Source organism: Ischnura elegans, chromosome 3 (assembly GCF_921293095.1).
Source record: "Ischnura elegans chromosome 3, ioIscEleg1.1, whole genome shotgun sequence".
Classification (NCBI taxonomy): domain Eukaryota; kingdom Metazoa; phylum Arthropoda; class Insecta; order Odonata; family Coenagrionidae; genus Ischnura; species Ischnura elegans.
The window spans coordinates 137,103,879-137,130,392 of NC_060248.1; the positions used below are offsets into that span (position 1 = coordinate 137,103,879).

Sequence of the window (26,514 nt, forward strand, 5' to 3'; positions counted from 1 at the left end):
CAATATTTAATATCTATCACGCCGTTTGCACAGATTCAGCCTACCTGGGCAACATAAACTGTTGGATATTCACTCCAAAACTCACAAAATTCGGTTGCGAGGGATAAAATAAACCAGACCATTTTAAATCGTTTCCGGATGTGCTCCAAAAAACAAAAACGCATCACTTTATTCGTTACTAAAACAAAACATAATCAAAACCTGTACACAGACTGCCCGGTTTGGAAACCCAAGCTTGATCCTTGGACTACCTAATACTTCGGCAACTTTTCGACCGCACCTTCTTTTTGGACTTCTCTCCCGGAATACGACCACTGCGACTCTTGGACACACGAATAACGGAAAACGGAAAAACGCCGACGCCAGCATTGGCGACACCGGCGGGGAGCCACGCGGGACTCGAAAATTACTTCCATTCTCTTCCCGGAAGGGGACAAGATGTCGACGGGCGGATCGTCTTCCAGCATAACAGCTGCGGAGAATCAAAAAGGTCCTCATAAGGACCGGCAACGCCATTTTTCGGCAGGAGAGCAGCAGCCTTCCTCCGGATGGACCACAGTCGCCTCAGGGAGCGGTTACCTTGCAGCGCAAGGCCCTACGAGCGTTGTAAACGGACAAAAAGGCCCTCTTCAGGGCCATCAACTGCAAAACCTTTCCGGCACCAGCCAGGCGTCCACGGGATGGACAACGGTGTCGGACAAGGACCACAGGAAGCGGTCGTCACCATTCCTATCAATCACGGACATGGCAAAGAGGAAGCAGCAGACGCCGGTTGAGACGAGAAATTCATTTTCTCCTCTTGCTGCTGCCACCGCCGATGCTGATGTTATGGAAACGGAGAACTCCACACCGATTCCATCGTCGCAAAGGACAGCCAAGCGACCGCCTTCACTTATTGTCTACGCTGTGACCGACCATGCAGCCCTGGTGCGGATGATTAGAGCCACGGTCATGGATCAAAAATTCACCGTGGTCCACACAGCGGACAGTAGCCGTATACAGGTCCGCACCGCGGACGACTATGCGGTGCTAAAACGGAAGCTGGAGGATCAGCAGGGCAAATCTCCACATGGAGTGCCTCTGGGGACAAGACGCGGTTCTACGCGATCCGCAACCTCCCAACCGGATATGACGTAGAGCAACTCAAAGAAGACCTGGATGTTCTCGGCATCGACGTAGTTCGGGTGCACCCGGCGAAACGCGGAGCATTCTTCTTGGCGGTCATTCGGGAGTCACCGGACTGGACGATCAAGGAGATGAAGAGGCTGAAATGGCTCGGCAACAACAGCGTTCGAGTGGACAAATACACGCACAGGGACCCCCAGATGTGCTATCGGTGCAACCGATTCGGACATTCTTCAATGCATTGCACAGCAGCTCCCAGATGCTTCAAGTGCTCGGGCGACCATGAAGGCAGAGACTGTCCGGACAAGGAGAGGAAGCAGACGAAGTGCTGCAACTGCGGAGGCAACCACCCTGCCTTCTTCCGAACCTGCCCAGAATATCAGAAGGCAAAGAAGCTCAAGGAGAAGAAGAAACCGGCTCCCAAGAAGACGATAACGAAGCCGTCATTTGAAGATGCACCGGTGCTAGGACGACAGAATGCGCGGGGAACGGGACGCCCTGCAGGACCAATTGCTAGACAGCGCCCGACAATGCGGCCTACACTTGATTTTACCTATCCTGGCTTGCCACCCAGCAGGCCCGATCAACGGGAGACGGCGGAGGAACTCCGTACACCACTGCGGCAGAAAAAGGCTGTCGCCGCGACCTCGCAGGAGCCGGTCGAAAACAATCTTACTTCCCTTCCTGCAATACTGCAGGCACTAACGGCCACCGCAGCACTGCTGCAGTCACAACTCCAGGCCTTCACGGTTGCCATGAACCATTTCCTATCCCGTCATGGCAAATAGAAATGGTCGGAAGAAAGCAGTCGTCCTCGCCACATGGAACATGTGTGGCAGCATCAGGAGGAAAATACCGGAGCTGACCACATTCGCTACGAACAACCATGCGGATATTATCTGCTTGCAGGAGACGCACCTTCGGCCGAATACAGCTCTTAGCTTCCCGGGATGGAAAATCTACATAAATGACAGAGACACCAAAGGAGGAGGAACTGCCATCGCGATACTCCCCACTATACCATCCAGACGCTGCCTTCTTCCGGACCTTGAAACTCTTGAGGCGACTGCAGTGGATGTGGATACCAGTCTCAGCACACTCAGGGTGGTGTCGGCTTACTTGGCGCCAGGCCGACGCTTTGCATCTACGGATTTCGATGCCATCTTCCAGTTAGCACATTCAGTACTGCTGATGGGTGATCTTAATGCCAAGCATGAACACTGGCACTCTCAAGTGAGGAACACCAAAGGGGAGGCGCTCTACAACTGGACCCACAGGACATCAGTGAAAACAGCTGGACCACATGCTGCCACCCGGATGCACTGGAATGGAGATGAAGATGTCCTGGACATCGCACTCCACTGCAATTTGAAGTGCTCGCTAACTTTACATGCTGCGCCGGCGCTGGACAGCGATCACTATCAGGTCCTGGCATACCTCGGATGCCAACCTACAATCCTGCCACCGAAGGAAGTCCGAGACTGGAGGAAGGCAGACTGGGACACCTATCGCCAGGAGCTGACGGACCTTCTTCCGATTGCGGAACCACAACTCGACACTGAAGAGGCAGCGGATGATATGGCTGGATCTATTACAATCGCTATAGACCCAGCATTGAAGAAAGCGGTCCCCACCAAGCAGCACCGGCCGTTCAACTATCTACACCTGCCGCAGTACATAATGCGGAAAATACGTCAGAGGAACCGGCTGAGGCGAAGGTTCCAGCACTCAAGAAGTCCGGACGATGGGCAGCGCCTTCGACAGATGCGAGCACATGTCAGAGAGCTAATACTGGATTATCGGCAGACCACATGGGATAACAAGGTGGCCAACTTGGATGAAGAGGATGGCACCCTATGGAAGATGGCAGCTGCACTACGAAGTAGAGAAGCAGTGGAAGACTCCCCGATAGATTCGCCAAATGGACTTCTCTGCACGGAGGATGAGAAGGCATCGTATGCGGCGGAATATATCGAGGGGACATTTACTTCGGACATCCACCCACTGGCCCCGGAAGGCCCTGAATCAACACCTGACGACATGAATGTCGATCTACCAGACGGAGAGCTGCCAAAGCTGAAACCGGAAGAGCTGAGGTCAGCGCTGAGGAAGCTGAAGAAGAAGAAGGCTCCCGGAGAAGACGGCATCCCAAATGAGGCTCTACTGCAGATGTCAACCTCCTTAGCCTCACAGCTTATCTGCCTCTTCACAGCCTGCATCACACTGGGTTATTTTCCGCAGCGATGGAAGCCGGCCAGGATTCTTCTCATCCCGAAGCCCGGAAAGAGGAGAAGGGACATCTCTAACTACCGCCCCATAGCCCTTCTGTCAACGCATGGGAAGCTCCTCGAAAGGACGATACTACCTTTCATTCTGAGGCATATAGAAGACCGGAATATACTCCCACCAGAGCAGTATGGCTTCCGAGAACTGCGCTCAACCACCCACCAACTGGTCCGAATGGTGGATTTTATTACATCAGGATTTAACAGGAAATGCTGTGCTGCTGCGGCCTTTTTTGATGTCCAGAAGGCCTTTGACCGAGTATGGCATGATGGCCTACTGCTTAAGCTGAAGAGATTCGGATTCCCACTCTGACAACGGAGACTGCCGGAATCATATCTACGGAAAAGGACCTTCTCAGTCATCTGGGGGAGAGCAATCTCTCAAAGGAAGACCATTGCTGCCGGAGTCACGCAGGGATCGGTTCTTGGGCCGATCCTATTTAACGTATTCACCGCTGATATTCCAAGAGACTTTGGTTGGAATACAATCATCACCCTATTCGCGGATGACGCAGCAGTGGTGGCGAGGTCTTGGAAACCCCATACAACGGCATCTTACCTACAGCGGACGGTGGACAGGCTCATCCCATGGTACGCGCAGTGGAGGATCACCATCAACGCAAAGAAGACTCAGGCGATTTTCTTCTCGGCCACTTAGGGCACTCCGCTGCAGGGAGAAATCCTAGTGGACATCGAGGAGGCGCCCTGGGAGACCACTGCGATGTACCTTGGAGTCCGACTGGACCGTCACCTGATCTTCAGGCAGCATGCCCTCTACGTGGCCCAACGTGCACGCACCAAGCGTCTAGGCCTGGCGCCGCTGCTACGGTCACAACACCTATCACTGAAGACGAAGATACGGCTCTACACCATGGCCATTCGGCCAGTATTGACCTACGCCGCGCCAGCATGGAGTGGACGCCTTTCATGGACCTCTGCCAAGCCGATCCGGGTAACCGAGACTTCGGCTCTGAGAAATATACTACAGCTCGGATGGCTTTACGCCAATGAGATCACCTACGCCCTGACTGGCATCCAGCCGATTCAAGATATCTTGAAGGACATCGCGAAAAAGTACTTCAAAAAAGCAGAAGCTTCAACAATAGAGGACATAAAGAAGGCGGCAGAGAAGCCGTCCACCCACGACCGACATAAACGACCTTACTCATCCACTGGCAGGGAGGAGGACTTGCCACCACGGAAGAGATCAAGGCGGAGGTGAAGGACCCTCACCGGAAAAAAATGGACGGGAGTACCACTCCGCATACACAGAAGCTGAGTAACAGAACGTTGGACAGCTGAACAGCCCAGGCTAGGAGGACTGCCTGGACAAAACACCGAATTTTCCTGTACACAGATAATTACAAACCGCATTAGTATGGAAAATAAAGGTAATTGAGATCGTGTATCCAACACACTTCCCACTATCAATAAGTTTCCTTATTCATCATTCACCGCCTTTTTCCACCCAAGGCAAATCAGGGAAGCAATTGAAATTCACAAAACACAAAATATTAACAGGGACAACGGCTACCCAATCAGCAACGTTTAAAAGAGAGTTCTGACCAATCAGCGCACAGGAGGAGATCGACCAGTGCTATATAAGACGGCAAAAAAATTAAAACTTCTCACCTTTGACCTGAAGATAGAAGCAGGATGGCTTCCGAAACTGTAGTCAACCATAATCGACAGACGCGGTTGGAGAACCCGGAAATTAGCAGTCATCACCTCTAGGGTGTTTGGCAGGGGGTGAAAAATCACAGTCACCTTCTGCAAAGTAAAGAGAAAACGTGCATGTGTATCAGTTTATTATTTTGTTATCCGTGCAATCAGAAGGGTGGTTTCGAAAAATGAGAGAGGAGGTGACTAAGCCACTGCCGTGTAAAGTGGGTCTCATACAAATGCTCTATTCATTCCTCTGGGCCCTCTCAAGCGTGTAATATTTTTGTTTTTGGATGAGCGAAGGGATTTGAACCTGCGACTATCTTCTCAGCGGCCGGTCATCACTACGGCACCACGCTCTATCGATGTAGATGTGGGTAAACATTGACGGCCGTATTCATAGTTTCCTTAGTAAGCTACTAACGCCTAAGTAGCGTTCTATGTTGTGGCATAGTTGCAAAATGGTATTCATAGATCATTAGTAATGGCTACTGAGATTAGTATGCTACTATCTTAGTTGCCGGTTCTTAGTCGCCCTCCGGCCTTGTCTAAGGGAGCTACTAAATATGGCGGACCATTGTAGATGATCGAACTCCGGTTTTATTTGTATGCTGTAATAGATTTTTTACGCATTTGTGCCAAAACGGAATACGAGATCCATTCTTCAAGTAAGGCAGGCAACGTATGTAGTGTAATTGTTGACAGGAATTGAAAGTTTTGTGCAGCTGCGAGGAAGCTACGACGCGCAGTGAACTTGTGCCTCTAGTGTAAATGAATACAATTTGTGCATTCAGTGCGCCCCTAAGTGAATTGATTGCATATAGACGATGAAGTACAGAGTAAAGTGACAAGTGAAGTGATTTGTGCGTGTATGAGCTTAGGAAAAATTATTTATTACTTCCATATTGGTTTAATCAACTGTTTAATACATTTCCGTCAAAGGTATCTAAGTGTTTCGAAGGGGATATGTTTCATATTTGAAATAGTTGTTCTTTAAGAATACAGCGAACGCGCATTAATTTTCATTCGTTGGTAGGCTAACAAGTTCTGTTAGTATTTATTATTCATTATTCTTCATCTTGAGCTATCACCAGTGTTTACATTTCACGCATTTCGTTGCGCTGTTGTTTTTGTTTTGGTTACGGTACGAGTTATTGTAAAATTGGAAGTTTGTAGATGTTACAATAACTGGTTTAGCAATTTGTTTCAGCCTATTAATTTCATTGACTACGTTATGTTAATATGAAATAACATGAACCGATTCTAAATCGTAAGTGACGCTTGGGAAGTGAGATGTGAAGAATCTTTTCGAACTTCAAGGAGTGCAAAATCTTACAGTGTATGCACAGTGATTGGAAAACTGATTATCATGCTTTATTACTGTTACGTGAAGTGTATTTAAATAATTATGAGCCAAGTTTTTCTTTGGATCAATTGATTCGCAATGTACTGATTATAAGTATCATAAATACAGCTCGTGAAATGAAAAGTGAAATTTTGTGTGGGTTGTAGTGCAGCTTGTGATTTTATTATCTATAAATAAGTAAAAAAAGTCAGGTTAATTATGCTTTGTTTTTTACATTAGCCATCTCTAGTAAACTATATTCCCTATGTTTTCTCCCTTTAACGGTGTCATTATTTGAAAAATTTAAATGTGGCGTGGCAGATTGTTGTTTCCTTAACTGCAACATTTTAGGAGTTGCAAACGTATGTTACTAATTGACTCGCACTTAGGTATTTTAACGTAATAAATGCCATTTACACATTTACCTTAGTATTATTTCTTTTACGATTCATTTATGCATTGTAAAATGTTTCGTTTCTACTCCGGCATTAAGGTGTATTTCTGGTTTTCGAATATAAATGTGTATAATACTGACGTTGTTAGTTATGTTTTTCCATACTCATAACGCATACACTAGTGAAAACAAATATCGGATGTCCAAAAAATATGCTATATATATCATCAATGAATACACGGCCGTTTGTACAAGAAAAACTGCATCTCAAAAAAACAAATGCTTTGGTAGTACTCTTAAATATATCCTTTCCCATTGGTATAGCATAATTTGTGTGTACAAAAATCAAAAAATATATCTGCGATGTCCATTATGACGTAGAACTTTCGATGCATTTTGCTGAATAAATTTCTTTTGTTTGATGGTTTTACGAATTTTCCGCGCCGCGGAGGAGTCGGATGCAGTGTTGTCAAGCGTAGCCTAGCGGGTTGAACCCAAATCGCTACCGAGTATCGGCTGCCGAACTGGCTAGTAGCATACTAAGCCAGTAGCTCTTATTAGCTCACTTATCTTAGCTTAGTGGCTCAAACAATCCATGAATGCCATATCTTAGTAGGCGACTTAAAGATCTAAGTAAGACGCCCTACTAGCGTGTTTTAGCGGAAATCTATGAATACGGCCGTGAGACGATAGGCACTGAGACCGTGCAAGCAGAGCTCCCATCTCCCATTCACATTCGAATGCGGAAAACGCGGTTAACGTGAGGGCACGTCGCCTGGCCTTAAGAGAGGAAACTGGGAAACTCCATACAGGGAAACTGAACTGACAGGGCGAGAGGCGACACGATTTAAAAAAGGAAGAGACGAATGAGAGGCGAAGGAGGCTTCTCTTTTTACGGCCGGCTGATGAACGAGCCAGATGAACCGAACGCACGCACTCTGATGGTGCGTGCGAGCCAAGCAAAGCAGAGCGTGTAAGATTTTCCCAGCGAGCAGAATGTTTAAAATTTTCTCGGAATTCTGTGCGGGTAAGATTTTCTAAGAGCGCCCACGCACAGTGGACTAGAATCGAAAAAGACTGGACAGAACCTCAAAATCGATTTGTTTGGCCTAGGAAGTAGAACCTTCGCACGCATAAAAAATTCAAATAAATTGTGCATAACTTGCCAGATTATTTGCTTCTTGTGTGTTCACGTTAACAATATATTTGAGATCAGAGTTGAACGAATTTAACCGAAAAACAACCGCCATCGTTTTTTTCTAAAAAGTTCCAACTTTATCCTCGTGCGAAGGTTTCACGAATCGTTGTATTGACAACACTATTATACCATAATAATAAGCACTTCTTCTTCTTCTTCCATTTGGAGGTTTTTCAACTTCATTTCGTCTTATAAAGCTTCTACATTGTGAATCTAAAGTGAAATCTTGCACCAACTTGCAACCACGAATTTAACATCGTTTATTCGAGGGTGCGGTTGACCCCGGCGGAGAGCGAGTACGGCGACGCAGCAAGCGCATGGATATGGCCATAGTTGCTCAAGTTGTACGTAAGATTTAAGTCTGGAAAAAGTGAATGAAATCAACATTATAAGGAAACCGCAACAGCAGTTTATTATTTTTTGAAATTACTTGCTTAAAAAAATATTATTTTCCTCAAAGATATTTGAGATTTTTTTCTCCTGGGGGGGGGGGGAGGGTGCAGCTACCCCCTCCTGCTCCTCGCTGGGCACGCCCATGGCTACATTAACATTATATCTGGGTAATAGATATTAAAGTGATAGAAATAATAACCAGAAATTAAAATTTATGAATATTATTACGAATGGCACTTATTATGCAAATGCGGAAACTGCAGGAGGTACACTGAAAGGCTTCTTTCTTTGAGTGCACTCCATTTATTACCACGAAGAATCGTGTGCCTAACAAAGGGAAACGGACTCTTTTATTAACAAATACACTCTCTTTCCTGGCAAGACCCGTCCATGATCAAATGCCTCCGCGCTTCCCAGCCCCCCATACCTATTTAAAGGTCTGCCGACAAGGTACACGCGAGTGGTTTTTTGCCGATATTTTCGCAGGATAATTCTCTTTTTCTATTGTAATGCACTTTAACATTTAGTTGTGGTTGTGGTGCAATTTCTAGTGAACGGTTTTATTTGTTGTGTCCCTTCTGGATTTCTTGAAAACCAAATGCTTCCATTTTTTTCGAGTTTGTTAGTTTAACATTATTATTATTAAAGTATTCCAACAATTATGGTAGGTTTCCATTGTTTGCTTAAGGAGAATTCCGGGAGCCTCCCCTTACATCATGCACTTCCCTCTTCAATTCATAATAAGGCCTACTCTCTTTCATTTTATCTAAAAATTCCATTCTTTCCTTCCTCTCCCTCGTTTCCCTAACAGTCTACCCTCTAACACTGTTTTCAACATCCCCTCCCCGCAAAGTACTCCCTCCATCCACACCTTCTGTCTCCTCCGTATCTCATCTAAAAGGAAGGTACGATACGAAAAAGGAAGTTTGTCCACAAATATCTTTCCTCGTGCACGGGTAGCGCCAAGAGGAAAACATAAGCAATTTAAGAAGTATCCTCATTTTTTTCCATTCAAATATGAATTTGGTACGTCCATTATCAACACAGTTATTAAAAGCTTCTTATTTGCAAGAAGATGGCTGCTGGCTTTTTCAATGAATAAAATTTGGTAATTTCATTTTTAAAGCATGTCACAAAATTAAGAAAATCAATGCTATTTGCATTGAGGCACTTAAGCTTTACATATTTCATTTATAGCATTTCATGTATTTCTATGTGAGCCAATTTGTAATTAAAATTCACCATAAGTATTATATTTTATCGGTAAATATTTATCGAGTACTCTCAATGTGAATTGATCTTTACATTAAATTTTAGAGCTCTAGCTTACCGGGAAGTTGATTTAAATCGATTGCAAAATTCCACGGTTACAGATAAACTCCAAGTGAAGTCATCATCAATTGTCAACAATCCAAAGATAGGTTTTACGCAGCTTTCCACTCTATTCTCCTTTCTGCTAATGCTTCCATACCCATGTATTTCTTCATATTCACATTCTTTTTTACCTGTTCCTTATATTTTGTTCGATGCCTTCCTTTTCCCTTCTCGTAATCTACCCATCGCTGGAAGATTGCTGTCATCAGGCCTATTAGGTTGTCTCATATATTGACAGGATTGTCATGATGTTTCTCTTCTCTCCTGCTCTTCTCAGGACTTCCTCACTCTGTCGCTCCAATTGATCACCATCGTTCTCCTGTAGCACCACATTTCTAACCCTCGATTTCTCCGCTGCTCCCATTCCCCATGCTTCTCTCCCGTAGAGCAGCGTACTCCAAACGTAGGTTCTAACGGGTGCTTTCCTTGCTTCTCTGTCAAAATACTATGTAGCTCTTTCCTTGCTCCCTTCACCTTGGCTATTTTGCTGACAATTTCTTTCTTGGTTCTCCCATCACTAGTGATCCTGCTTCCCAAATAACAGAATTCATTCTACCAGTGTTTGTTTCCCTATTTTAATGTCAGTTTTTACTTCTTCTCTTGTGCTGCATACTAATACCTTGGTTTTCATTGTGCTTATTTTCAGCTGCTATCTACCCATTTCCCTGCCCACATTAATTAGAGTCGTCTTTAAACCCTTGTCCTACCCTGCTGTATCATTTACCTCACCGTCAAATCGAGGCATGAATTTCTTCTCCATACATATTCATCCAAACGCCTTTTCTTAAATTCCACAGTTGAAAAAATATCTGTATACGATGAAAGAATTACGACCGTGACTGGTCCGTTAGAGGAAGTACAGGGAACAGAATTGAAAGATTAGGCGCTGTTAAGACCATACCTATACTATTCTACATCTCTTGGTCGTCCTCCGGCTGCGAAGCCGCTTCCTCTGCACCTCCCCACGTGATCGTCACTCTCCTCTCCCATTGGCTGCCATTGCCGTGGCTTGAGGCTCGCAGGTCGCTGATGTAGCAGTTGCTGTCGCTGTCCGGATGGTGCATGGGGCAAGGTGCGAGCAAGCAAAGGGAGAGAAAGAGCGCGGGATGGGTGCTTCTTCTTTTGAACATGGCGACCTCTCACATCGCCCTTCCGCATAACAAAATTGGACACATAGTGGACGATTTAAAAAAAAAAGACATTGATAACAATCGATAGGAAAATAGGATAAAATGATACATCAACGAGACAGATGCCACAATAAACCCTACACCAAATAAAATGTCATTAAACAACATACAATTCCGCAATAAATTATTGCGACCCTTCCAGAGTCATAACACGTAATTTTTAGTTCCAACAACATATATCTGTAGTAACCCCATTCACATCACATTAAATCAATATTTTCATTATTCTTTCAAGATTTAGCAAAAACTTAGCTATCAATAAGAATAAATGAATTCCATCGCAATTCAACGTCCCAACAATTATGTATCACAGTTCATTTTACAAAACACAATTTATTCACTCATAATTCTTAAATGTATATCTCAACCAGCTGCTCAGAAAGTCAATGCAGCCCCACAAAGCGAACACACAATCACCACACAGAGGATTACACCCCGCATTTTATTTTTTACTATTAAGGTGGCTGTAGGTAATATGCACTCTGGGCTTTCTCCTCATTTGCCGCACTTTCTGCTGGTACACGTACACTCACGCCTTCGATCTCCGAGCGTGTCCCGGCTTATATAGTCTATCATTCGCGACCTCAAAAGGTAAGAAGGGGTGCTTGAGGGAAGGGAGTTGTTGTCTGCGTCGCTGTTCCCTCTGTTGCCTTCCGCGGAATGTGCTTGCATTCGGGAGGCAAAGACGTCGCAAAGTGGGCGGAAATCGAAAAAAGCTTGACAAAACCCTAAATTTTCACTATTTTTTGGTAAACAAAAATGGTACAGTCCGATAGAATAATATTCAAGGATCAAGGAACTATGGCTACATAAATATTTGGTTCACCCATCAAATCATTAGAATCCGTTAAAGACGAGAAAAAAGTATTAAAAAATTCAATTCTGAATCCTGCAAAAATCGAGCATTTACTTTTGCTTGTGAGCCGTTTATATAGTTTTCCATAACTTTTAACGCATATTTTCTAAAATAAAATCTTTCTTAAGAATTACATGGGATAGTTTATTTATTTTTATCAATTTTTCATATAATAATTAAACATTCAAAAGTGGCTTGTTTTTGGACTATTTTGGAAATAAAGTGAAAAAAAAACTTTATAAGGGCGACGAGAGTCGATCATAAAATTCATAAGGAAAGAAAGACCTAAATCTTGACTATATGATCCAAAAGAAAAATCTTGCTCCAACTTGCTACCTTGCTTTCAAAGATGGGATATGTATAAAAAATCAACACAGACACCCGGCCCGGCCGCAGAATATCTTGGGAATTTTCCGCACTTTGGGTCCCTTCAAACCAGAAATCCCTCCGACCTTGAAGAGAGGGAAAAGAATCGAACAGGCGCGGTCATTACACACGACCGACAAACCGCAATTATCCCTTGGGGTGGTAATCCGCTTCCACTACCAGTAATACCTCTTGACTTCTCCAGTATATTGTTCCTTCAAAATGTGGGGCTCGTGAATTTCGTGTTTGGGGCTATCTTGTTTCTTTGAAAAGTCACCTCTAGTTGTTTTACCACAGTAGCTAACGTGCATCGGTTAATGCCCTCTAAAAGATCGCTTCTCTGGAACACGCTTGTGAACGAGTTAGCTGGCAATTTACAAGGCGATTTCCCCAAAAATGCGGAGACCCTCAATTGAGATTTTTGGAGCAGAAAAAGTCCTAATAGGTCTCTGGACAAAATTTTAATATCCCTTCAAATACTAACTAAAAATCGTAAAATATAGTAAAAATGTCATAAAGGCCACTTTAACGCACTTATTTCACATATTTTCTTAAGAATTTACAAAATAAATGACCGAAACAGTTCCAAAAACACTCCCACTTCAAAACGCAATTCCATTGGCTAGCCGGAAAGTGACGTCAGCTCATGCAATCGTGTGGGAAATCCAGTGGCGTTGCGCATTGTCACCAAATTTCTTGGTTCATTTAACGACTTTAACGTGAGGTTTTATTTCATATATATCTTTCGGAGGTTTTATCGTAAAAAGCAAACGCCACGGAACCTAGTTTCACCAAGGCTGACGCCGGAAACTTGCCGAAAATTACAACGGCAGCAATGTTTATTTACATAAGCAACAGAAATTGCTACATGCATGCTGAAAGCCGGGGAGTAAAGATGAATAGCTATGGAAATATAATATCACCGGCTCTTGTAAAATACATATTAAATGTGTTTATGAAATTTAAGAATGAAATTACATTTATTAGGGTCGGACGAGAAGATTACGCTGACGACGCCCTTGGCAGTCTAAACCACAGTGTCTAAACATATGTTTAGACTGCCATTGGTTGCGTGCAAATTACGCACAATCAAAACGAATGTATCGTTCGAGCTCGTGTGTGCCCCGAGCAGCAACCTATTATGTGGAGGCACGAGTTTTTGAGGAGGACGATGAGGTGGAAGTTAACAGACTTTCTTGCAATGATTGCATAGCTAGTTCTGAGAGGAGTTTAAGTATTATGTAAGTAGGGCTGGACAAAATTGAAGTGCACAATACCTGTGACTTGGGAGTTTGAAATATAAAACAGTATTTGAAATACTTTTTGAAAAAAAAACATTTGTAAGCCGGCCGGTCGATGGCCGACAGGGGGCTTCGGTAATATTTTTACAACACTTTCCCTAGGTATTTCGCTGGAATCCTCATTCCATGGACAGGTGAAACTTATTTCAGTTCCAAAAAATGTCCTCAAAAAGCAAACCACGGCATCACCTTATTCATTAACCTCCAGAATTTTCCCTACATAGTGAGCTGCTGCTGAATCTAGCCAGAATCCAATCTCCACTTTGAATGTTAGTCACCGAATTTGTTAAGCTTTTTCGACTCATGCTATCTTGTTTCAGGCATTAATACAATGTCGTCTACATGCTTCTCGTCAGAAGACATTATATCCAATGCCCTATATCATAATCAATCAACAAACTGAAGTAAGCTGTCTTTATCAGATAAACCTTCAAAATAAGAGTTTATGAGAGGACTAATTAAAAGACCTAGTTTTATGAACTTCGGTGTTTTGCAACATTTATTTAAGAAAGTTTAACGTAAGAACTGCCAGACAGAAACTAAAAGTTTAACGCAGGAACTGTTAGACATAAGCTAAAAATTCAATCCATACTTCAACCTCGTAGCCTGGAGTAAGTGCGAAAGGGGGTCGCACTTACCCCAGGCAACGGGGTCGCACTTGCCCCGGGAGGTAGGAATGAATGGTTACGACGGGGAAAGTGCGACCCCCCATCTAAACTAAATATAATGACTCGAGTTCCTAATTTAATGTAAAGCAAGGAAAACCAATCCATGAAGAAGAGAAAACAAGATATAGTTCTTACCTAACACCTCCGATGCGTTGATTCAGAGGGAACTGCGGTATAGCCTCTCCTCACAACCAACTAAGACTACGAGATGAACGGACGGGTATATTTCCTAAGCATGTGGAACGAGAAATTAAGGGATAAGTATTACAAAGTCGTTGGCTCTGGTTTCATAACAATGTGTGGAATATGTTGCACGACCGCCACCTGCTTCGAGAACGGAAATACGATTTACCTGAAGGGGGGTCGCACTCACCCCACCTCACCTTATGGAAACTAAGAGATCTTAAAAAAATATTTAACCTGTTTTTGCTCGTAAGAATAGTTACAAATAGTACACGAGAAAGGTATGTTTTAAAAATATATATTTTACTTTTTAAAGTAAAACTTCTCAAATGTTGCTCTATATGGTTGCAAAAATCTCCTTGAGGAATACAAATTTTTCAAAAAGTGTCGGATAGAGATCCCCTCGAAGTGGATAAAGCCAGCAAGTGAAAAAACTTTCCACTGGTGAAGATGAGTAGGTATAGAGTTGTGTCAAATCTGATAAACAACGCGTTAATATTAGAATTCATTTTTTTCATGCATTCACATTCGTCGGCACTTTCTCATCCGAACCAATCTTCGTTCTACGTCTTGGGTGACCGTATGAAAATATTTATTTGGAGCATTTCTAGTCGTATTTCTGCACTTAGGCACAATGCAGTACTTGAAGCTATACGCTGCGACATATCGAGGAATAACTACGACACGAAAAATACGGTGTAATAACCACAATATCTCCGCTGTAAACTTCAATAATGTGCACGGTCAAGGTGGTTAAGAACAACACTATTGCATGAGCTGACGTCATTCAAGATGGCGGTGGTGCGAATTACGTTTTTCCTTGATGGCTTGTGAGACGTATTTTAAATGCTGATAATAATAAAATAGAGGACTTTACAGCCTTATTGTTATAACTTTTAGCTTAATAATTACACCTACTTTTCAGAAACGTCTTTACCTACATAGGTGTTCAGAGACCTATTCTATGTAAAACTTAAAAGTAAAGATCTTCAGGGCCAATTTTCTGTTTGTTTTGACCTTTCTCTAAGATTTTACGAGATATTGTCCGTCGTAATGCAATCCACCCCCTAGGGCGCCACCCCGCACCGCGGCGCCACTGAAGTACGGCCCACACCACTTACTAGAGACTTTCCTTCCACCCCCTCCCCTCCCTCGTCAAAGTCTTACCTCCTGATGAAAATATTTACATGTAGTGGTACAGAATTGAACAGGTTGTTCCTCTTGTATCATGATTAATGTTGTTTATGCTACAATGTCAATTTTAACTCTTCAGTGCCATCGTATGCTCTGGGTACCGACCCCTTAAACCTTAATTTGTTGCCATCATACGGCCGCGAACTATTCCAGCAAGTTCCAAAATGCTCTTTATGCACAACATATTATAAGCATGTGATACAATTGTGTCTGTGAATTATAAAGGAATTAAGGAGATGAGCATGGCTTCCAAGGCACCAACAGTAGATGGAAATGTTCTAGGAAAAAGAAACGAGGCAGTCAGTTTACGGACAGTGGAAAGATGGTTCTAGTGTATGGTGTGCATACATAGGAAGTAATAAGTTTTTTAGGATGTAAGGAGAATAATGGCGCAATAACTCGTTTATCATGAATACACGTGGCGTTCATTTTAAGAATAAGGCAACAAGGAAAGTCACGAATTCAAGACTAAATCCAGGCATTGAACTGCTTGGATAAGAAATGAAGAAAAACTTGGCTGAAAGTTACCTACAGTGAGGATAGTACTGTGAGTTTTCGCTATCATCTAATGGGTTCGAAATGCATGAGACTTGGTGCGAGAAAAACCGTAAGAAATGCGTTTCATCCATGGTACAAAACGAGAACTCCTGTTATTACGGAATATACCCTCTCATTCATGAGTTACTAAATTCAACCGATATAAATTTTTAAAATCGAGTTTCTGCGTGTGATTGACCATAATATTGAAATAATATTGTTATAAATAAACTTTTTTACCATTACATGGAAAAATTTTGACGTCCTCATATGGGGACATTATGCCTGAAACAGGTCATCGTGATAAAATCCACAGAATTTATGAATTATATGTTTTAGGTAGAAAAAATATTCAACTCTAGTTTTAGCGTTGTTATGTTTTTAATTGTTTATTTAACATTCATAGAAACGTATTTTTCAGGTATTTGAAGCTAAATTTTGTTAATGCATAAATGATATCTCGTTCAATATTGTTAACATCAACCTTGCAACAAGGCAAGGAAAATAACATAAACGTTACAAGCAAACATTTATAACAACTTTACAAAAAAATTGCACTTCCTGATAAAAATTATTTTTAAATATGAATCCTAAATCTACCATAGTTACAAAATGTTTTACATTTGTAACAATATATATTTTGGGGCCCCTGAATGTACATTATGTGTAAAACTTTCATAACAATCCGGAAATAGCGGGACCAAGTGCAAGTGCCGCACATGTACCAGGTTTTGCTAGTGCATCTCTTGTCCCGGCACCCATTTGCGTTATTGCTTTTACTTTTTTTTGGATAGTGGCCATATTTACTTACTCTTAGCTAATCTATGACCTTTATGGGTCGGTTTTTTCTTAATTGATTGCGAAGAAGGGCTTGATGAATTTTACCGTCCCCTTTTTCTCGATTGCTCTGCTTTGCCACTGAAAATCAGTCCGTTTGCCACCCAACTCTTGAATTCGAGTAGATCCATTGGTACATTATTGCTTTTCCTCCAGAATAGCCAGGCATTAACTACCGCTACATTCAGCATGTGGTAAAATATCCTCATATACCACCTTGAGTTGCGTATATCATTCCTGTACAATGCAACATGGGAATCTATGAGATCTACCCCTCCCATATGCTTGCTATAAATTTCAATGCTGACAGGTCGGTTTACATCCACGTACTCCGTATTATTATCTTTTGACTTTTCCCATGGCTTGAATTCCGGCGCATGATGATATAGCATACACTGCATTATTGCCAAACCACCAAGCCACGGTTATACCATCTGAAGAAGTAGCAATGGGAGAACTCCCACCTTTCTTTAGGTCTTGTACATCCGTCAACTTTTTTACTGCGTCTTTTAACCTGTTTTCCCTGCATGTTCCAACGCATCTTATTCCAATTTCTTTCATGCCCCCTGGTACAATTCAAAACAGAAAACATATCCGGACGCCCCGGCCCTTACCCGCGTTTTGTATCCCCATTTCTTTTTGGTTTCTCATTGGTTTTTTTGGGAGATAATTTTTCAAGGATGAGCGCCCTTTAAAAGGAATTATCATCTCGTCTATCTATTGTAATTCTTCTAGATCCAGGGAATTGTGGAATGATTTGTGGAGAAAGTCAAAAAATGGCTGGGTTTTAATCAACTTGTCCCTGTTATCTTCTGGTACCCTAGAAGAATCTATGAAGTGCAGATATCGCCTTATCTCTTCATATCTGTTATTAGTCATGTTTTCAGCCACTAATGAAAGTTTCAAACCTGTGTCTGAAGACCAATAGAGGCTCTGGGACATTTAGGCTTTCACCAAGTTACGCCTCAAACAATCAATCTCACAGATATCAATCGACTTGTACTTGCACAATCGTTGGATTTTGCAATGCCAACGGTATCTTCATCAGATGAAGAAGATATTTCTTAAGTGATCCCTGGATGATGGATAGAGCCATCATTATCCCATTCCATTCAATCCTCTGATTCTTTATTGAGGATCTCAACAATCTGACTCTGCTCCAGTCGTTTTCTTGATCTAGTTGAGATGAATAAGCGATCCTGAGGAAGATATGCCACTTGTTAGCTTGTTGAAGCAAGGTCATCAATGAAATAGTTTTTGGGAAACGATTATAAATATATATTGTTCCAGCCAACATACTGATTCTAATACTTAAATATACTTAGAATTTTAACGGGTGACAATTTTATCAATTTCAAAGAGTAAAAAAAACGGGAACTGGAGCACCAAATATTTACGTCAATAACGTTCTTAGTTGGTCCTTTGGGTTACTATCAGCAAGAGAACTCAGTAGGTTGTGTTCTCCTATAATTAAGTCTCAGGTTTAATAAACTTACATGCCACAAGTATTCTTCACAAAAATACTATCTCAATAAGCTCTATAGATTATTACAATCTCATGACTCACTAACGTTCTTTTATTTATTGCAAATAATGCCTCCCTTCGTTAATAAATATTAATATTTGCTATAAAAATACAAGTCGCATTTAATTGCTTAGAAGTGATAAAAATAACTTTAATGTAAGCTCATTTCCTTTGAAAGGATCAATAGCGACTTTATCGCAAAACTTGTATAGTTATTGGCAATAGAAAAAAAAATGAACTAATAAGTACATAGTCTTTGTACTGTTGGTAAATTACTTTTAATTAATAAAACTCAAAGTAATTAGCATTGAGTTTCTAAGCATGTAAGAATATAAAATCTTTGAATAAACAAAACCCATACTATCCATGCATTTGACCTTGTACATGCATAATGTCCTCATTTGGGGACGGATGACATTTGTCCCATAAAAATATTTATAGGTATAAAATGTGTTTAACTTACTGCCGTAAATAATTAATTAAACATAAAAAATCAAATATTTATACTCACAGGCAAAATTCACTGATTGTAGACCCATGAAATCATAGCACGAAAATGAGCTTCCAAGCTACAATCACAGCGCCACTATCCCTACTCCTTTGCTGACTTCCAAGAGGGACAATGTAGCACAAATACGAAGTTTCTTTGTCTCTGCTGGATCGGAACATCATGAAAAAGCTGCTAGGAGCTTAGGAAACCGATACAGTTACATATGGTTACATTATAGCGAGAGACATTTGGCGTCCTCATATGAGGACACCATGCATGAGAGGGATAAAGCGATTGAAAAGTTAGAAAAATTACGAAAATACTGGATGAACGTGAGACGAAATAAAGAGAGAGCGCGATATACAGTGGATATGAAGAGAAAAGAATATATCGTAACATTACTTCATGATTTGTTTGACATTGCAAGAAGCGGTCTCGCGGCTGAGCTTAAAGCCAACGAGTGCGTCCACCGGGTTGCGGAGGGTGGGTCGACCTTTAGATGTAGAGGTTAGCGAGTTCTCTCGTCGAATAAGCAGTCGTGGACAAAAAGCGGCGGTATTCTGAGTGGGAATTGGGCTACCCTTGGGTAAGGTAGACCATTTAAAAGATACCAAAACCTGTGAAGATACCGTGACTTGGCGACTGGGTGCCACAAACAATTATGCCTCTCATCACCCGGGGGAGAGGGCAGCAGCTCGTCTTCACATGTGCGAAGGTGGAGACCATACTGGTCGGTACAGCGACACACATTCCACTACGGGCGTGGTAACATTTACTTTAACGGCTGTAGTACTGCGATATGGAAGGCAAGGGGAAACCACCACATTATCATCCCGAGGAGTCACAGCTACTCCACTCAATTTATATAATGACATGATGGAATTCTCTCGGGTAAAATATTCCGGAGGAAAACTAGTCCCCCATTCGGATCTCCGGGCGGGGACTACTCGAGAGGGTATAGGTCAAACGAGATAGAATGTTACGGATAGGAACATGGGACGTCAGATCACTTCGTACCTGCGGTAAGCTAGAGAACTTGAAGGTGGAGATGCAAAGAATAAACCTCGATGTATTAGGCATCAGCGAAATGAAGTGGCCCCAGGAAGGAGACTTTTGGAGTGGAAGCTACAGAATGATACACACAGGATCGCTAAATGGTAATGCTGGAGTAGGGATAATGCTTAGAAAGAGCGCCGGGATGCGTATTAAAAGCTACCTGCAGTTTAATGAAAGTATAGTAATGGTGAAGATAGATATTAAACCCGTAGCTACTGTAGTGTTACAGGTTTACATGCCTACGTCAGATTATGAAGACGAAGAAGTAGAAGATGTCTACCAAGATATAGCGGAAGTTATCAAGCAGGTAAGAGGGGAAGAAAATCTAATTATTTTAGGTGACTGGAACGCCGTCGTCGGCGAAGGTCAAGACGGAATAATAACTGGGAAATATCGGTTGGGTAACCGAAATGAAAGAGGAGAAAGGCTACTTGAATTCTGCATGGAGCACAGGCTAGTGGTTGCCAACACTTCATTCAAAAATCCGCTGCGAAGAAGATACACGCGGAAGATGCCAGGAGACCGTAGAAGATTCCAAATTGACTACATTCTAGTGAAACAAAGATTCAGGAACCAGGTGAAGGACTGCAAAAGCTATCCAGGGGCAGATATCGATAGTGACCATAACCTAGTTATGATGAAATGCCACCTTAAATTTAAAAAGTTGAAGAAAGCCGTGAAAAACATATGGCCGGTTGAAAAATTGAGGGAGGTTCAGCATCAACTGGCTTTTAAAGAGGCCGTAGAAAATAAAATAGGGGAGGATACGACCAACAAACCAATGGAAGAGAGTTGGAAAACCATTAGAAGTGGTCTGCAGGCGGCAGGTGAGGAAGTTCTTGGTAAAAGTAGAGTCGTTGTGAAAAAACCATGGATCACGCAGGAAGTATTAGATCTCATTGGAGAAAGAAGAAAATACAAGGCTGCGAAAACAGAGGAAGGACAGAATCGTTACAAGAAAATAAGGAACGAAATCTGTCGTAAAGCGCGGAAGGCTAGAGAAACGTGGATGAAAAGCATTTGCGAAGACGTGCAAAACAATCTTAAACATGTAAAGGAGAGGCCGCTTATAGGACAGTAAGGAACCACTTTAAGGAAAGATGTAATACCCTTAGGGACAAAAACGGAGAACTAATGATTGAAAACGAAGAAAAAGGGAAGAGATGGAGGGAATATCTGGAAGATTTGTACAAAGGAAGTCACCTCAGAACGAATGCTATCGAAAACGAGAGGGAAGTGGATGCCGATTACATGGGAGACCCAATTTTAAGATCGGAATTTGATGCGGCTGTAAGAGACCTCAGGATAAATAAAGCGTCTGGCATTGATGACATTCCTGCAGAACTAATTAAAAATTCAGGTAGATGACGTTGAACCAGCTATACAAAATTATTAGTGAAATGTATACGAAAGGTGAGATACCAAAGGATTTCGAGAGGAACATTATAATCCCTATTCCTAAGAAGAAAAGAGTGGAGAACTGTGAGGATTTTAGGATCATAAGCCTTACTACACATGCGTCAAAGTTACTGACAAGGATCATCTATAGAAGAATAGAACGAAATGCAGAAGAGTACTTGGATGAGGACCAATTTGGATTCAGAAAAAAAGGCACAAGGGAAGCAATATTGGCCCTAAGACTGCTCATAAAAAAGGGAATGGTAAAGAACAAGCCAACATTCGTTGCGTTTGTGGACTTAGAGAAAGCATTTGACAATGTGGATTGGAGCACAATGCTTGGAATCCTAAAGGAAATTGGGGTTCTTCATAATGACAGAGGAATCATCCACAGTTTATACAAAAACCAAGTAGCCGTGATAAAATCAGGGCCCAGCTGTGAAGAAGCAAGAACTAGGAAAGGAGTGCGACAAGGCTGTACACTGTCACCCGTAATTTTCAACGTTTACATTGAAAAAGCCATTAATGATATCAAAGAAAAGGAATTGGGAGTGAATATCCATGGAAAAAAATTAGCATGCTAAGATTTGCCGATGGTATAGCCGTTATAGCAGAAACAGAGAAGGATTTGAAAAATATTCTGGCTAATATGGGTAGGGTAATGAGTAGATATCAACTGAAAATAAGCACGAAGAAAACCAAGATCATAGTATGCAGCAGAAGAGAAGAAGTCAAGACCAACATTAAAATAGGGAGGCAAAACTGATAGAGGTGGATGAATTCTGTTGTTTGGGAAGCAATATAACTAGTGACGGGAGAAGCAAGAAAGAAATTATCAGCAGAATAGCCCAGGCGAAGAGAGTATTCCACCAAAAGAGATACCTGTTTACAGCGGGAAACTTAAATATAGAAGTAAAGAAACAATTTATAAGAACCTACATCTGGAGTATGCTCCCATACGGAAGTGAGGCATGGACAATGACCGCAGCGGAGAAAGCAAGGATAGAGGCCTTTGGAATGTGGTGCTACAGAAGAATGATGAAAATCAAATGGATCGACCGAGTTGGTAACGAGGAAGTCCTAAGAAGGGTAGGAGAGAAGAGAAGCCTCATGAAAACCTTAATAAGATGACGGAACAATCTTATAGGCCACATCTTGAGACATGATGGCCTGATGAAGACAATCGTCGAAGGACAGGTGGAAGGCAAGAATGGAAAAGGAAGACCTCGAACAAAATATATGGAACAAGTAAAGAGAGATGTGAAAGAGAAGAAATACGTAGGTTTGAAAAGATTAGCTGATAGGAGAACTGAGTGGAGAGCTGCGTCAAACCAATCCTAGGATTGTTGACCAGTGATGATGATGAAGGAGCGGTACCATTTAGTTTTTGACGCACGAGGTGAAAAGTGCATTTAATCCCTCGGATAAATGTGCTTGGGTTGAGGAAGTAAAATTTTTACGCAATCAAAGAGGAGCACAAAATGTAGTCATTAGTGGAATAGATTTCATTATATTCAAGAAGGAAAAAAAGATGTGGTTCTCCGCTCCTTGTGGTACATCTACTCCCAACAGTGACCCGATTTAGTAAAAAGATTTTTTTTAATTACGAAAGTGTTAATCCTGGACTTAGCAAAACCAGTACAAAAGAGGTTTTCAAACCACTTGTGGCTCGTGAGTGAGAAGTTGTAGTTCTGACATTCTTTGACGGATCCTTTTCTAGGTATGAAAAGGAAAACGTGATACTCCGTATGAGGACAGTGAGGGAAAATATGATCCACCGAATAAGGCATTCTATAAACATAGAGACATGACTGAGGTATCTATATCTAATTTTTTCACCACTTAATCGTGAAAGCTATTTAATACATTGTAAATATTCACTCCATTCCTTGATGCGCACATGCGAGGATGACATGAACAACCAAGAACGATTTGCCAATTATTAGGGGTCCACAAGTGGTAAATGATTGTGCAGAGAGAGGGGTGAAACAAATTCAAGGTTTTCAGTCAGTTATGGAAGAAAGCTTTCAAAATTTATTACTAAGTGCGAATTTTCATCGTAGCACAACACGTGCGCAAAGGCACTTCAATTGCCAAATATGGGTTGTCAGTGAAAGATTATAAGTACTCCGAAATTTATTTTAATTTGGTTGATGTCTACTGAAATTCATGACCAGCGTGTAAATAAATTGATCAATTGCATTGGAAATATTGTCATTGCAATTAAATTATTTCTAACGTAAGCACATTTCTTCAGAGGCTAGATCTTGCCAGTTGGAGAAAAGACTTTGTCGAGGGATGGGAGGGGGTGGAGGGAAGTCTCTAGTAAGTGGAGCGGGCCCTACCTCAGCGGCGCCGCGGTGCGGGGTGGCGCCCTGGGGGGTGGATTGCATAACGACGGACAATATCTCGTAAAATCTTAGAGATAGGTCAAAACAAACAGAAAATCGGCCCTGAAGAACTTTACTTTTACGTTTTACATAGAATTAGGACTTTTTCTGCTCCAAAAAACTCAATTGAGGGTCCTCAGTACTTAGGGCCCTTGGGGCACGGGTTGCCGTTATTTTCAAGCAACCAAATTTTAACATGTGAATATAAACCTCATTTGGATCATTTTGAGACTAGGAAAACATAACTTTTCCCAATTCTGAAAAATAAGGGCCGGACTAGTGCCTACAGTGTTTTAGTTCGATAACCCCTGCCAAAAAATTCTGTTATTACTTTTGGTGCAATAAGGGTATTTGATTTAGCTGTCGTTGTTAGTGGATTCGGCTAAGACCTCAGTGGATATGAAAATTTTCACCCGTCTTGAGATGCATGAAAAATTTCTGGAAAGTGGAAAAGGGTTCGTATCGCTTAAAAACCAATACTTATTGGATTGCTGGAGCAGCAAGTTAGAGTTATATTAGGACGTAACTTCAAAAGTTACCCTAAAAAAATTTGCAGAGAAGTGTTTTTTTTTTTCAAATTATCTTCGCCGGTGGAAGGAAAGCAATGACAGATTTTTTCGAAGAAAGTTCGCTGATTGCCTAAATGAGAAGTTGAAATTTCCTCCGCCTTTATTTAAACGTCAACCCATTACATCCAGTAAGTATTTAATGTGGAATTTATAATGAATTTATAGTGATATTCATTCTACTTAATTCAATGTGTTAATCAAAATTGCTACTTTTGAAGGTTCATCAGGTTTATTGAAATTGGTCGAACCAAAAAAAAAAACAATTAGAGAAGTCCAATGAAAGGGCTAAGAGAAGGAAAACGGAAGATCTTAGAGCCAGCACATCGCCAGCAGAGCATCCATGAGTAATTGAAGCAAAGGTGATGAGTTCGTGGCGAAAATAATAAAAGAGGTGACAAGAAGCACTTTCTCAAGAGCGCGGCGAGTGTTATCGAAATGGAGAGCCAAGGAGGTGAGGCAAATTCAAATCTCCCAGGAAGAAGCCCTTTCCATGATCGTTTTTGGTAATTTCACGAAACATCAGTACTTGCTCCTCCGACGGGCATCTAAAGAAGCTTCCCTTCCTATTCGCCTCTTGTCCGAGGAGGCAATGGAGGCGAGGCAAAGGACATAAGAAGATTCAGGGAGCACCATGCAAGGAAATTTTCCTGGATAGCAAAGAATGAACACCTGTTTTAAAGATTACTCTTAACTTCAGATGCAATGATATCAAGTATTTCTAAGGTTCATAGAAGGAAATTACTTCAATTACAAGTCGAGGTAAAGAGTTTATTAATCCTGGAAGAATTGAGTGAGCAGAGTGATGACGACAGTGATGAGGAATTGTCGGATAGTGATTATGAATGTATTTAAATTTTGTCGTAACAATGACTGAGAAAGATAAGGAGAAATGTTAACTTATTTTTTTGATAACTAAAAAAGCCCAAATGAATGGAATATCTCATTTAATTTTTCGTACCAAATCATGTGCCCGTTAAATAGATGCCCCACCGCGTAAAGAGCTTACTGCAAGCGTATCAATAAATTTGGCGTTTTACTCGAGTTATAGGAGTTATGAAATATTGTTTATAATATACCAATGATTGTAATGATGCCTCCGTTGAAACTTGTGAAATAAGGAACCCCGTTTAAAATTGCTTCCATATCCATTGGCACGTTACAAGGAACTATAAAATTGTCTACTTAATTAGCATTAGATGTTATAATTTTTAAACAATTTATGCAATACAATAATATTAGTAATAGACTTTCAATATAAATTTCCAATTAATGCTAATTTATTTTTCGTACCAAATACGATCAAACATATGAGAAAGCAGAAAATGTTTTCTTGGTTCACTCAAAATCAGTTGTTCAAAGATTGTCCAGAAATAAACAATGCAGTCACTTTATATGCATGAATGTATATGTTTTAAATAACTAATTCAGTTTTATGATATGTATAATTTGTATTTACTATCGCCTGTATAATCTCAAATTCCAATGTTAAAAAAATTAATTGTTTAAACAAAATGTGAAATAAACTTAAAATTATTGCAAATACATAAAAAATAGTTATAAATTCAGAATAAGCGGGTCAAAAACAATAGGAATAGACCTTTAGGTCAAATATATACATGATAACAACGGCGTAATTAAATTTGGCCAGCTTTTTTCGATTTGGGACCACTGTGCGTCGTTGCTTTCAAGCAACACGAATTTCGAATCAAATTTAAAGGTAATAGAAACCATGTAATCGGCTTTTGTCTTTTATGATAATTGAATTCAAGCATATATTTTCATAAGATATCTATCATAAAACATGATTAAACGATAGTTAATGAAAAAATCTTCATAACTACCAGGATGTCAGCAATAAAGTTTAGCATACCTACCTCATTTCATTCTCCTCTACCAAAGTCATCTTTCACCAAGCATCATCTGGTGGCGTAAATATTGACTCCAAAGATCCTCATAAGTTAGTTACAGTTGATGGTTGTACCCTCTCGGGTCGTGTCCGCCCGGAGATCCGAATGGGTGACCAGTAGGGCGGATCGGAAAAATCGATTTTTTTCAAATCCATCTGGCCGAATGAAAAAAAGTTGTGTGACCGATCAAAAATAAGGCCTGAAAATTTTGAGACCTGAGGGTATGATGCACATTTAAAAAAAGCTAGAAGTTCCCGTGGAAACACCCCCG

The 26,514-nt window shown here is 41.4% G+C and overlaps 1 protein-coding gene across 1 annotated transcript; it reads left to right on the forward strand.

The window, feature by feature from the left end:
- The first annotated feature begins 1,256 nt into the window (after positions 1 to 1,256).
- Positions 1,257 to 1,913, forward strand: LOC124155304. Its single transcript, XM_046529021.1, has one exon. The coding sequence runs from the start codon at positions 1,257 to 1,259 to the stop codon at positions 1,911 to 1,913; it is 657 nt and encodes a 218-aa protein (XP_046384977.1).
- The last annotated feature ends 24,601 nt before the right edge of the window (positions 1,914 to 26,514 follow it).

Coding starts and splice junctions, on each gene's coding strand:
- LOC124155304 (XM_046529021.1), top strand. CDS start 1,257: ATGAAGAGGCTGAAATGGCTCGGCAACAACAGCGTTCGAGTGGACAAA.